The 13,913-nt window shown below is 31.7% G+C and overlaps 1 protein-coding gene across 1 annotated transcript in view; it reads left to right on the top strand.

The window, feature by feature from the left end:
* The window catches only part of LOC129752650 (hybrid signal transduction histidine kinase A-like), a 62,269-nt gene extending 48,560 nt beyond the window's left edge, over nucleotides 1-13,709 (top strand). The window contains exon 4 of the mRNA XM_055748421.1: nucleotides 1,971-13,709. Within this exon, the coding sequence (XP_055604396.1) occupies nucleotides 1,971-3,467 (1,497 nt within the window). The 3' untranslated portion in view covers nucleotides 3,468-13,709. The remainder of the gene's footprint in view (nucleotides 1-1,970) is intronic.
* The last annotated feature ends 204 nt before the right edge of the window (nucleotides 13,710-13,913 follow it).

Genomic DNA, 13,913 nt, shown 5'->3' with positions numbered 1-13,913 from the left:
ACCTTTCAAGATGAAGTAATTACTCGATACAACGGTGAAAATTTTAATTCATTTAATTCAAATATTGTTGTTAAGATTCTTTTTAAATTTTTTATTAAATCTATCCAGTTTTAGAGTAACTTATAACATTATCTTTGTTTCTCAGACTCAGCGAAATTCTGATTTATAGACGAATACAATATCCGTTATTCTGTAATTTAACCCAAAAAATTAGTAACGACTTGACAGGGGAACAGCATTTTTGGTGCCTTTGTTTCAATAACTGATTTTGTAAAATTTTGGCGTCCTGAGATTCCGTCTATCACTTCTAGTTTCGTTGCTATGGCGGGTGGAAATTATTAAATTGATGATTGTACCCAAACAATCGATCTTTTATAATTGATAAACCAATAAATCTACATTAAAACCAAAAGTTTTATGAAATCAGGGACTAAAATATTGCCAAGATATTCTTGTATCAGAGATACGCCACTTTCTAAAAATTGAAATCTACAATTCATAGAAAGTCCAAAAAATAAAATTACAACTTCTTATGAAATGATTGAAGAAAGTTATTGAATATTGGATATTAAATACTTTAAATCATTCAACAACTTTGTTGAGGACAGCGAAATGATTTGACTTTCGGGTTCATGAATATCAAATATTCAATTCAGTTTAATTTTCGTTTCAAATTTCGTCAAAATTGACGTTGCAAAAATGTCATGTTGTTTTAAGAAATTTGATAGACAAATCATGCCAAACATTGAATAAATTGAGAGATTTAACTTGAGAGATTTTCAAGATTCAGCCATAAATAGAAAGATTTTCCAAGAGGAATCTAAAATAAATTGAGGAAATTTATGAAATCTGTAAAATCACCCAGAATTTTAAATGGAAACTGTGACTTTGACAAATCTGGTTTAAAATCTTTGAAATTATGAGGTTTTTATGATTTTGAAACCTTGTTAAACATCTCAATGCAATGATTTCATACGGAATATCAAATTAAAAAAAAATTATCGTTCATAGGAAAAAAAATGAAGCTTTTCTACTAAATTTAAATGAACTCTGAAAAAACTTCTCGAAAATGGGCACAGAAAAAAATTGCCATAATTAAGCTCCATGAAACTTTTAAATGGAAGTGATGACGTATCTCACATCAATCAAAAAAGTTAATTTATTGAAAAATGATCAAGATTGAGTGACGAACCTATTCAATTTCGGCTGGTTTAATCACCTTGAATGCAAGTACAGGAATTCGTTTTATTTTTCCTTTTCCAGTTATATTTTTGTCGAAAATTTGTCGTTATAAAAAATTACGTAAAGCTCTGCAAACTATTGTAACCTAAATTTAACTTTAATGCGGCCCGCCGAAAGAATTTCAAATTAGAAGTGACCCGTTGCATCAAAAGGATGCTCAACTCTGGGTTAAAGTATATTTAATTGGAGGCTATGGTATCGCAGGTTAAAATGAAATGTGTAACGGTCAAAAATGCTCTTTTGGTTTTTTTGGAAGCTGGTAGTTCACATATTTCTTGTTAGCCGAATTTTTTAAGGAGCTTCAGGTTTTATGGATAGTTCTCCCCTTACCGATATCTCGATGCAGGTGTCTTTAAATATTTCTTCCCAACGATCCCTGAACAGAACAGGACGCAATGTGAATAATGTAGCAGTATTATGGGGTGATAACCATCATTGGCGGTTGATCTGCGAAATTAAACTTTTGGCACTGCAAATGATCTGCATTAAGGAAAAACAAAAAGTACAAACATTTAGATACACATGATCGCAAATTCAACGCTTCCCGGTTGTTCCTCAAGTTTTGTTCGCAAATTGTTTTCATTTTGAAAGAGGGCGATGATAGTAGATTATAAATTAATAAAATTATATTACTAGTAATTTTGAAATAAGTTTTTCTAAAACATGTGAATCTATTCATCGCATTTTGTTAATTTCAATTTGACTAAAATCGTCATTTTCTATTTCAGGCGGAAAATCCAAAGATGTCCGGCCCTCGAATTTGTTCACTACGCATCCAAAACGGCTCCAGCAACATACTGCTGGATAGTCTACAAGATGAACTACTGGACAATTTGGCTATGGAAGAAACGCCTGACAAGCAACCCGTTGTCTACACCAGGCGATCAAAATTCCTGGATGAAGAACTGCTGCTGGACGATGATCCATCGATCGGATTGAACGGAGCAATCAAAACCACCAATCTTCCAACGGTTGGAGTTAATGAGGGTGGAGTAGGAGGGGATAAATCGGGAGTAGCTACTGGCGGATCGGGAGAGGAACGTGGCGAAGCAGCAACTAGAAAAGATATCTGTAGCATGAGTACAACAACTAGTCCGAACTCCTCTTCGGATCGGGTGAGAACCGCTGGAGAGGAAGTCAATAACCTGCTGTTTAATAATGACATAGGGCAACAAGTGGCACCCGTTGTTGGAAAACCGAGACTGGATATCAATGTGAACAAGTTGGAAGGTATCGATATCAACTCGAAGAAGTCGTGCACTCAGTCAAGTTCAATATCAAGCGAGATTGATATTCAGGAGAGTGCTATGCTGAGGCGACAGCAACTGTCTCGAGTTGCGGAATGGGTTCAAAACAATTCCAAGCTGACGAACCCAGACGGTTTGAGCAATACGGAATCGGACACGGAAGCGACCACAGGAAATATCGCATTAGTCGACAGCTTGAACAACAATAACAGCAACTGTAGCGCATTGTTGATAGAGCACAATAACGGTACCGTTAGAGAAACCAAACTTATAGCTAGTGATACCAAACTTAGTCATAGTGTTAATAATACATCACAACTACAGACTCATAGCGATAATCTACTTAGCAATAGCAATTCCATCAACAACAACCACATTATCAGCAACAGTAATAACAATATATTTGCTCAAACCAATATCGCGGCAACTCAGCGAATGCACACATCTAGTTTAAAGACTACAAGCATTGGAAACACCACCCAACTTGACTTCAATAGCAACAGCTCGCATCCGGCAAACTTTCAAGCCATCAATAATGCCAACAACAAATCGAGATCGTCCACGTATCATGTAAGTTCCTGGCACCAGCATCCGGAAAACATTTCAGCAACAGAATCTCTCCCGCACCATGGACCGCTCCAAATTGAAGGAGGAGGAGTAGAAGAAGACGACCGAAACAGTGTGGATATCGCCCAGATGGAGTACAACGTGAAGCAGTTCCTGTTGAAGCAGAACGAGTGGTCCTCAATAGGGCGAAGGCTATCTTCGTCGACCACTTCCGGTACGGTAGCCAATGAACCGCAAACGCAACCGCAGAGTAAAGCTGTCGTAGATGAGACGACAGTGTCGAGCAGCAGCACCAGCACCATGAAACGGATCAAGGGAAGCTTCCCGGGAACGGCAGTGGCACAGATGCCGCAGCAGTTTCATCTGAGCAAATACACCGTCAATCCACACCGGACCGAGACTAACCTGTAAGAAGCTTGCAGGTGGATGAAACTCGAAGACTTCTGGTTGGGTTGAGCTCTTGTAACATAACTTGTAGATGGTAAAACTAGAAGAGGGCTAATGGCTTTGGTAGAACAGCTCTGGCAAGGTGTGACAAAAAAGCATGTTACTTGTATGGTTCTGATTTTGTTTTATTTTTACGTTTTTATGTTGTTTACGTATTTCTGGCAAGTTGACCCAAAAAAAATGTAAAAATGGTTTATTCAAAACGTGTTTTAACATAAAAAATATGTTTTCTAAAAAACTGTATAACTTAAAACTTTGATACCGACCGCCAAAACATTGTAACATTTGACTTAGTCGATCTGCGTTCATCTTTGAATTTCTTACGCCCTGAGTTCTAAAACGCTTCGTTTTGGTTTAGAACTCATCCATGATTTTTTGCAGAAATTTTAAGTAACGATTACATGAGTTAATCTGAACTTATAGTTTTGTATGAAAAAATTGAATATTATGTACTGAAAAATAAACACCATTTTTGTTTCTCCTGTGGAACCGAGCCTGCGAATGGTTTTTGTGCCAATAAACAAATATTCTAAAGGAAATTTTACGCTGAACAACTATGTCTAAGACTGTAATTCCGTTTCTTATTAGGCAAAAAAGTAATAAGCCCTTTGATAGTGACATGTCTTTTGGAATTGAAAAATAATCATTACAATTAACATCACTGCTGAGTACCTAGTGAAGTACTGCATGACTAATTTCCATGCAATACTTCACGAGACACCAGCAGTGATGCCAATTGAATTTATTGTTTTTCAAGGCCAAAAGGCATACCCTTAATAATAAGGTAATAAATTTCTTGTCTATTAAGATATCAAGTCACAGTCTTCAACAAAGTTGTTCAGCGTGTAAATATAAATTGGAACAAAACCCATAAGCAGGGTTGGTTTCACAGAGGAACAAAAATGATGTTGAGTTTTAAGTACAATATATTCGATTTTCCCATACAAAACTAAAAGTGCAAATTGACTCAGTCTGATGTAACATTGAATTTTTTTTCAAAAATGAAAGCTTCCATTATATTTTAATATTTCATAATTTAAATAAGTCACTTGTTCAATAGAAGAAGTTTGAATTAACTGTATACTGTTTTTCGGAGCAGAATTCAGCAGAAAAAATATTCATGTGAATTTAACATCCAGATTCACTTGAAATCTATTTTGGTAGGGAAGAATGAGAATACTTGATCCCTCAGCTATATCTCCAAACTGGAATGTTTCACAAAGCTAAAATGTTCTAGAAAAATTAGTAAAATAGAACAAACAACAAAAATTAAATTTTATTCTATGAGTTATTGCACTTTGTCTGAAAAATCTAACAAAATGTTATTCGAAGATTTTTTTATCGTTTCAAAATGTTTCCTATAGGAAAAAATCATAATATAAATATTCATTCCGATATGTCAATCGTTAGAGTATAACTTGAACCTCTCGATGCCATATTTTCAAAGTTATAGTAAACTTTTAATTTTTCAAAGAAAAAGTTTTCCAAAATGTATGTTATGTGTTCACTTAAAAAAACGCGCTCACACACGTACAGGATCTCAGTGAAACTTTATATTTCTTTGAAGAGATCTAATTCATTTAATTCTTTGGCGTACATCTTTCAAGGATAAAATGGCGAGTATCATACAAATGCTAGAACCGCCGACCCACAGAAAGTGTACTATGTATGCTGTGACCTGCATTCGATCTCATGACCTTTGGCTTGGAAGATTTTATAGCTATCCTCTGGGCCACGGTCGGCCACTTGGTCCCTAGAATTCTAAAAGATAAATTTTTCTCTGAATGAACGTTCATCATCGCTAAGCACGAAAACATTGATAGTTATCCGATGACTAATATTGATCCAATAATATTCTGATAAAAAGGGCTCATAACAAGATTTTATCTAAAAATTTCCAAGTTGCACCTTTAAGCATGGAATGACTATAGGGTAGTTACTTTTAGAATTCTCTTGATCTGAAACTTATAAACTATGAAATGTTATCTAGTATGGCGAAAAATGTCAATGGAACTTAACCTCAGATTTTGCATAATTTTTGCCGAAGCTTAGGGCACCCTGATTAAAGGATCATGTCTCCTTTAACATTTAAAATGTCTCATTTTTTTAAGTCCCACGAAAACGCTTCTAGTTCATATATGGGTTCATGTATCTGTTAATTTTTGCAGCATATAAACTTGAAATAACACGCTGTCAGAGACAGCAAAAGACGGCGATCGCAATTACAACTGCTCACTGAAAAGATCGTATAAAATGTCGTCTAAAGTCAGTTTAAATCGGATACGATAGAAAGTCCACCATGTTTGTAAATTTTTAAATGATTTTGCTCCCGCGTGAACTTCAAGTGAATAAATCATCGTCATGTTCTCTCTGCAACCAGCAGTGCGTCTAGATGGCTAAAAGTCAGATGAGAATTGAATAATATTGACCAAATAAAGAACTGGAAAATATTGTCGCTGGCAACAATTTGAAGGCTATGAGAGCAAAATCTTGCGCTCTCTTGCATTCTTCCGATAATTACGAATAAGGTGTCGTATAACGCCAAATTGGTGTAATTTTTGTCGCTTTAGAAAGAAATGAAAATAATGTATGTATAGATAATGCCTCCATTTTGGTAGGTAAATGCTGTTTTTTTTTCAACTTTCATACGATCATTCTATAATGTATATGGAACGTATACCAAAACAGCATAAGAATGTACCTACAAAAATGTTTACAGGGTATCCCCATTCTCACCTAAACATATTCAAAATTTTTTAATGAATGGATTTATTAAGCTCAATTATCTCATTGGAATATATGAATATTCGGATTTGAGTAGGTTTTCAATGCAAATCCATATTCAAAATTAAAATTAAAATTTAAAATTGTCCCGAACGTTCGAAATCAGAAACTTATATTAACCCTCTAGTGCTTAACCCAGCCTTCTCAAAAATCGGTAAAAAATCAAAACCAAGCCTGTTTTTTACTTACTTTTAACGCACAATGTTTCAAAATATGTTATTCTAACAATCCATACTAATGAAAACTGTTTGATAAACAGTTGTCGAAAGCTACAGACTACAGCTAAGAGAAGCTTAAAAACATAAAAAAAACTTGAAATTTATGTGTTTTCCGAAAAATTATCGATCTGGTATCCTCTGAAATGTTTAATCCATGTGTTTGACGATCTTAACAATATTAATGCAGTTAGACCTTAGAGTTATTTTAGTCATGGTTTGATTTTTTGATAATCTTTTTTCTAAGCTAGGTAACAGGGATGAAACATAAATCTTGTTTAAAGACGGTGTCGGGAAACAATGACAACAATTCGATAAAAATAAGTTCTTTGTGGTCAATTTGAACAAAAATTATATAAAAATAAACCAATAAGTGTGTCTCCACCCTCTAGAACTCAATTTTCGGTTCACAGAAGCTTAGTTAATAACTTTTGTTCAACGAAAAAATTTATAGATGAGAAGTTTTTTTTGACAATTTTTCAAAAATTGCATAAACTTAACTTTTTTTCTACTAAAAACTACACAGAAAAAAAATTTACTTTCACGTGTCACTGAAAACTGCAACCTTCAAAATAAATCACCTGTAATTAACAAAACATGTAATTTTAAATTGTTTTCCTTGAAAGTTAAAACAGTTGTACACTAAAAATTAAATGTCACGTAATTATGTTTTCGACCTGTAAAACAACGTTAAATGTCCTGCTCCTTTTTGTTACAGGACATTTGCGTAATTTTACAGGAAAAAAATTTTGCTGTGTGTAATAAAAAGTAAGGTTTCTTACTTTTTAATTCATTGCGTTGCTACATGGGCAAAGTAACTTGACTTTTTGTACTTTTTCGGATGTAACTTCAACCAATTTATCTTAAATTTTGAAACATATTAACACTGATCCTTATCTTAATATATTTTCATGTAATTAAATAGCTAAATTACAAATAACTGAGATGTTACAACTTGTATGAAAAGTAACTATTGTTCATAGCTTTTTTTAATTTTTGTCAATGTTTCGATGCGATTTTATGACAATTTTAATAAAACCCGTCAAAAAGCGGGGTTGAGCACTAGAGGGTGAATATGTTTCAACATTAAGGGAAAAATTGCTAAAGTGTGTAAAAACAACAACCTCAAGAGAACAGAAAGTCAAGTTTTTTAGTCCCTGTAGCAATGCAATTTTAAAAAAAATTGGAAAAATCTTCCTTGTAACTACAGTTTTTAGTACAATAAAAGTTATTTGTAATTATAAAACTAAGCTTATGTGAATTTTTCAGAGATAAAAATGGGTTTCAGAGCGTTGAATCCAAAGATAAGATAATCATCTTAATTAAGAGTACTGTAAATGCATATTTGGTTTCATTGTTTTGGAATTCAGTGAGATTCCTATTTTTAAAAAATTAATTTTTGAACTTCAAATATAGAAGCTGTAAAAAATCTGAATGATCTAGGATATTCTTTGTTTAATTAGTTTTGAGAACTAAAACTGAAATATGGCATTGTAAAGTTTATATTATACTATAAATAATGAGATATTTAAATGAATATTTATGCTATCCATTTTTTTATTTAATAAACATTTTAAATGAATGAAAAAAGATCTTCGAGTCACATTTTATGAAATTATTCAAACTTATGCAACAACTCGAAAAGTTCTATTTGTTTAATTTTTTTTTCAGCTTCTAGCATAGTTGTTTTGCATACACAGAAAAAATTTTTGACTATTACGTGTCACTGATAACTGCAATCTTTAAAATTAATCACCTGTAATTAACAAAACCTGTAAATTTGAATTGTTAACGAAGCTTCATTTATTATTACAGCAAATGTCCTGTAAAAAAGTTGTACACTTAAAATTAAATGTCACGTAATCATGTTTTCGACCTGTAAAATTACGGTCAATGTCCTGCTCCTTTTTGTTACAGGACATTTATGTAATTATACAGGCAATAATTTTTGGAGTGTAGGTTGGCAAATTTTTCTAGAACTGTTGATCTTTGTAAGAAATTGCAGTTCCGAAATATAGCTAAGCATTCAAGTATCCCCAAGGATTTCTCATTCTACCCTAAAGATATCGGAAACAAAACTGAAATTTACCTTAAACACCTTGAAATTATATGATTTCCCCAAATAACCTATGAGTATTTTGTGCTGATGAATATTTTTAAATCTTTTTAAATATCAATAATCAAAAGGAAAGAATTCTTAAAGTTATTACAAATAAAATGTTCGAATATAAGCTCTCATTCCTCCGTTTGAAAATTATAACCGAAAAAAAGTGTTCTATATACTGAGTAAGTTTAAATTTGAAAGTTTGATTTTAAACCTAAATAATGCTATTAAACTTTGATTTTAAAACCAAATAATGCTATCTGAACACTGAATAAAAAGTGGTAGATAAATCCTTCATTTGGAAGACACAATTTCGAAAGTTTAAAAAATAAAATCTGAATCCTGTCTTAAGCAACTGAAATTATTCTAAAATTAATATTCAACAATTGATTCATAGGTACGTCAATTCAACTTCTGTCTTTGATTGATTATCTTTTAAATTTTGTTATTCTTCATTGTCGTTTTAAAGGTTCGAGTTTTGTAAATCTAGCGCTTACTCAAGGATGCTTTTTGCGTATTGATGGTTTGCTGAACTTGTATTCAAAAGTATAATAATGAGTGAAAACATCAGAAATTTTCTAAGACGTTTCATTGATGATGATGACACCTGTGATTGTACATCCAAAATGCGAAATATATTTGAAACAATATCAGTTAAATAAAGGTTGCCAAATTGCCCGGTTTTCTCCGGGTTTGCCGGGATATTTAATACAAAATTTGGGAACAGTCCGGTTCGGCCTGATTGCCCGGATTTCATTAAAAAAAACGGCCGTATTTTGCCTAGATTTATTCACTGGTAAATCAAACAATAAAAAACAAATTGTGATGTAGACAATTGTTTTATTTATACTTCCAAATGAGATTTAAAAGCTGTCAATGATTTAGGTTAAACTAAATTCTTGATTTTAATAAAGTAAATTCAGGATTTTGACAAAATTTGCCCGGATATTGCCCGGATTTATGGTCGTTATTTTTAAAATCACATACCCGGTTTTTCCAGGTTTTTATATAAAATTCCCTAGATTTGACCGGCCCGAATACGTACTGGAAAAATCTGGCAACCTTTAGTAAGATGCATGGAATAAAAAAATTTAAATCAGTTTCGAGATTTAATCAGTACGCATTTGCATTCGATTTATTTTTCCAAAAATATGGAAATATTATTGCTTAAAATGTTCGTTTCTGAATTTTTTGTTGAGATTTCAGATTTCAGAATTGATGAATTTGAGAATATACTTAAACTGCTAAACTAAATACATAATAAACTTCTTAAACTATTTCCTAAACAAAAATCGATTGTTTCTTGAGTTTGAAGTGAAATTCAACATATTCAACATTTACAAAAACATTTTAAATTAAAGCACTTAATTTGGGAAAAATCTGTGAAAAAAGTCTAAACAAAAAAAATTGATATTTGAGAAATATCAACTTCAAATAAGTTCAATAAGTTAAGGTTTAAGATTAACTGTAATTTAAGCATTTTAAATCTAAGTTCAATATTTTGTTCTGAGAACTACGTCTATTTTGAACTCAAGACCAAGGTTACCGAAGTCACAGAAATTTTTTTATTATCACAGAAATTTGAGCAAAATTTTTGTTACAGATAACAGATTGTTTTAGATCTTCACAGAATTCACAGAATTTATAAATTTTTCACAAATTTAGAGAATTATATATTTTTATGTCACTTTCGAACTTTGATTACTGGCTCTAATTCATGGAAATAAGGAGTCAAGGTAAAGTAAATTGTTTTTTTTTCCATTAAAACTTCAAAAATGTTTTAAATTGTTGATATTTGCAATGCTTTTCCAAAGAATCACACAATTTGAGGTAACCTTGCTTCTTGAGGTAAGAGTTTATTGCTTCAACACAATAAAAAAAAACTATTATTTAATTAAAATCCCAGAGTTCAGGACTTAAAATTCCGAGTTTTTTTTAAGGATTCAAAAATTGTACCGTCATACGGAACAAAGTCTTTCACATCTTAGTTGTTTTTTTTTTAAATTTTCAATTCTTATTGGAAATTTGTAAACTCGAGCAATACGCAAATAAGAAAATTTAGTTTCGATGCCATAAAAATCTTTACCCAGTTTGACAGATTGGTTCAACCATACTACTAACAAACTTTTTTTTGATTAAAAATCTCTTTTCCAACACTGTTGGTGTAAAAGTGTTTTTCGGAAAATAGCCAGTTTTCAAAAAAAAAATATTCTGTCACCAGTCTGGAGTGGGATTCAACAAAATGCAAATCAAAGTCACATCTTGTAGATCACTTTTCCTGCTAGAATATGATTTTTCGTTAACAGTAAAATTTCATCCTTCCAAACGATAATTTTTATGATTTCAAATACCACAATTTTTTGTAGTTTTTTTAACCCCTAAATGTATGCATCGCGCTTATGCCTTAAGATTTATTAACAGAAAAAAATTTGTTGCATATTAGGTACCTATTTTTCTGGGTAGAGTGAAAATTATACATTTTTACAGAATTAAGAACAACTCAAGGAACCAAAAATTTTTCTGATAACACGAATTCGATGTCATCTCAACCTTTAAAATCCCGATGCATAAGCGGTATGAATATCTGTGGATATTTTTTTTTAAGCCAGTTGAAAAGTGTTGCTTGTTACTCCAGTTCGTGGTATCTCAAACATTTTAAACTTGAGCTGACGTTTTCTTGGCTGTCAAAACAATATTTTGTTTTTTTATGTTTCGATTATAGTCGTTCAACCATCTGTATGGCATTCGCGACTCGATATAAAAGTTTCAGTTGGCAGACAGTTATTGAAAAACTTACCCGGTACAACTGTGTTCGATGTTTTAACTCTTGGGCTCGAACTTGCGGACATCGGCTCAAGCGCAACTGACTTGTCGTCTGAGCTATATCACAAGCCCAATTTTATCAAATAATTCTAAACATTGAATTCAAATTACATAAGTTGGAATTCTATTTCCTTAACTTGTGAACTGGGACTTTTGAATCAAAGCATTCTTCTGAGATTGCCTTTACATTTTATGTTATGAATTGAGTCATTGAGTTGTGTTAATATTGTGTGTTAATATTTTCATAGTAATAGTTTATGATCTATATGGAATAGAACTTTTGATTTGATCACACGCATAAGAACCATCATTTTTACATCATTTTGTTGTTTCTGAAATTTTGGGGCCACATTGCTTTTTTGTAATTTCCATAATTAATATCCATTTTTTTGGGTGAATATCAAAAACATGACTTTCTTATTTTATTTTAGTTAACGTTTTGTTATTAAATAGTTTCAATTTGATTTTTTTTAAATATTCAAATTTTTCCTTTTTTTCCAAAAAATTTACCATGCTTGCATTTACTTTAAGTTACCAAGCCAATGAAAAGTGTTTAATATTAGGTGTAAGAATTGTTTTGTGCTATTAGCTAGTCAATGAAATGTTAAACATAATAGAAAGAGAGATAGAGAAGAGGTGAAAAAAAATCAAAGACGTATCATTCCCAACCAATAAGAGGAGAAAAATACAACATTAAAAGCAAAAATCCTATTCAGGTTAAGAAAAACCGCTCCAAAATTTAAGTGTTCAGTTCTAATGGATAAAAATTACCTTTAGGTTCCAGATTTAGGATAGGCGCAATCCGCTGCTCTAATTGTGAAAGTGAACATATAAATTCGTGTCGTATGTACTAATTATTGAATATGCAGCGCTCTTACTAGTCCAATGCAATTGCTTTCGAAGCATAGCAAATGAAAAAATAACAAATACGATTAACATCACACTGAGAAGCATTTAATCAGTAGACTTGCTGCTTGGACACCCGCATAAAATGCCTTTTTTATTACTTGAACATTCAAAAAATATAAGCGCAAAATTTTAGTAGCAATTCAAGTGGAACATATGTAAAACATTAGAACAGGTTATTGGACGCTGTAATCCATTTGAGGTAAAACAAAAGTATAGAAACTTAAAAAAAAAAACGTGTACCAAATATTCACCATATAATCTCTACAAAATCAACACAACAACAACCAAAAAAAAACAAACTACAAGAGAGTAACTATTTAAAGGGTTCTAGTTATTAGATGAAACCGCAGTGCGAAACATATTCAAACAAAAACATGGAAAGCCTTTGTCGCGTAACTCGTTGATGAACTTGTGCTACATATAGGAACGCATCAGCTGATTAAAAATTCCTTAAATTATTTCAACTTAGTTCAATTAAAATAAGTGAAGACTTGAAGCCAATGAAAGAATAAATCACTATTAATCGTTCTGCAATAAATTCGAGTATTTCCTTCAGTTCTACTCTAGAACACTTAAAGTATCATCAAAATCAACCCATAACATCTCTTAACTAAATGTACTAATGGTAAATATTGCTTGTTGAAAATGCTGTAATGGTTTGAATTTATCAAAGGCGCGCGAGTAAAGGCGGAAACAACCTTTTGCTCTAATCTTTAACCAAACTAGACTAAGAATGATGGCTTCTTTTTGATGGAATCTTTTGTTAATTAAACTATTTAAACTATAGGCGCTTGTGATTATATTGTATGAGTTAACCAAAAAAAAAAAAAAAAACAAAATCATTCTGCTTCACCATCCGTCTCATCTATCCTATCAAAAAAGTGCTTCGAATCTGCGACCATCTTGAACATCAAATATGAAATCTAACCTTCCGAAACATCTACGTTTAGTTCTAAATGTAACTATAAACAGCGCACGACTCAAAATTATGTTAATAAACGAATGATTTGGTAAGTCAACATTCTCAAGAACTTCTTTTGAAGATTAAATTCAGATCAGCACAAACTTTTTTCGAAACGATATTTTTTTTTCTAATTTATTAAAAAGAATTTTTAAAAATTTAAAAACAGCAAAATACATTCAACTCAGTTTCAAAAAAAATCAAAAAGTTATCCAAAGCTATCAGGTTAAGAAGCAAGCATTTTTTATAATTTATAAAAAAAAACCAATTGCGAACTATTAAGTGTACCGGTTCCGGATATTTGTACTTTTGATTTTCAATGTGTGGTGAAGATGTATAATCAACCCAGAAACACTAACTATAGAAATCGAAACATGCCGACAGAAAATAAATGTGTTTGAAAAACCAAAGTGACTACTTGCATCATTTGAAAGAAACTCTTGTTTGTAATAATTATTAAATCTTGTTTGTTTTATCGTGTTTTATTTTCATTACGACATTTCATTTTCTTTTGTCTCGTTTATTATTATTATTTATTTTTGTAATTTCTTTATTTGAAACGGTTCAAACTTGAGGCTTTAAGGAGCCAAACTCGTTTTGTATGTTTACAATTG

This window comes from Uranotaenia lowii, chromosome 3 (genome assembly GCF_029784155.1).
Source record: "Uranotaenia lowii strain MFRU-FL chromosome 3, ASM2978415v1, whole genome shotgun sequence".
In the NCBI taxonomy this organism is placed as follows: domain Eukaryota; kingdom Metazoa; phylum Arthropoda; class Insecta; order Diptera; family Culicidae; genus Uranotaenia; species Uranotaenia lowii.
The sequence above is the reverse complement of the archived record's forward strand: the minus strand, read 5'-3'. Positions and strand labels throughout refer to the sequence as shown.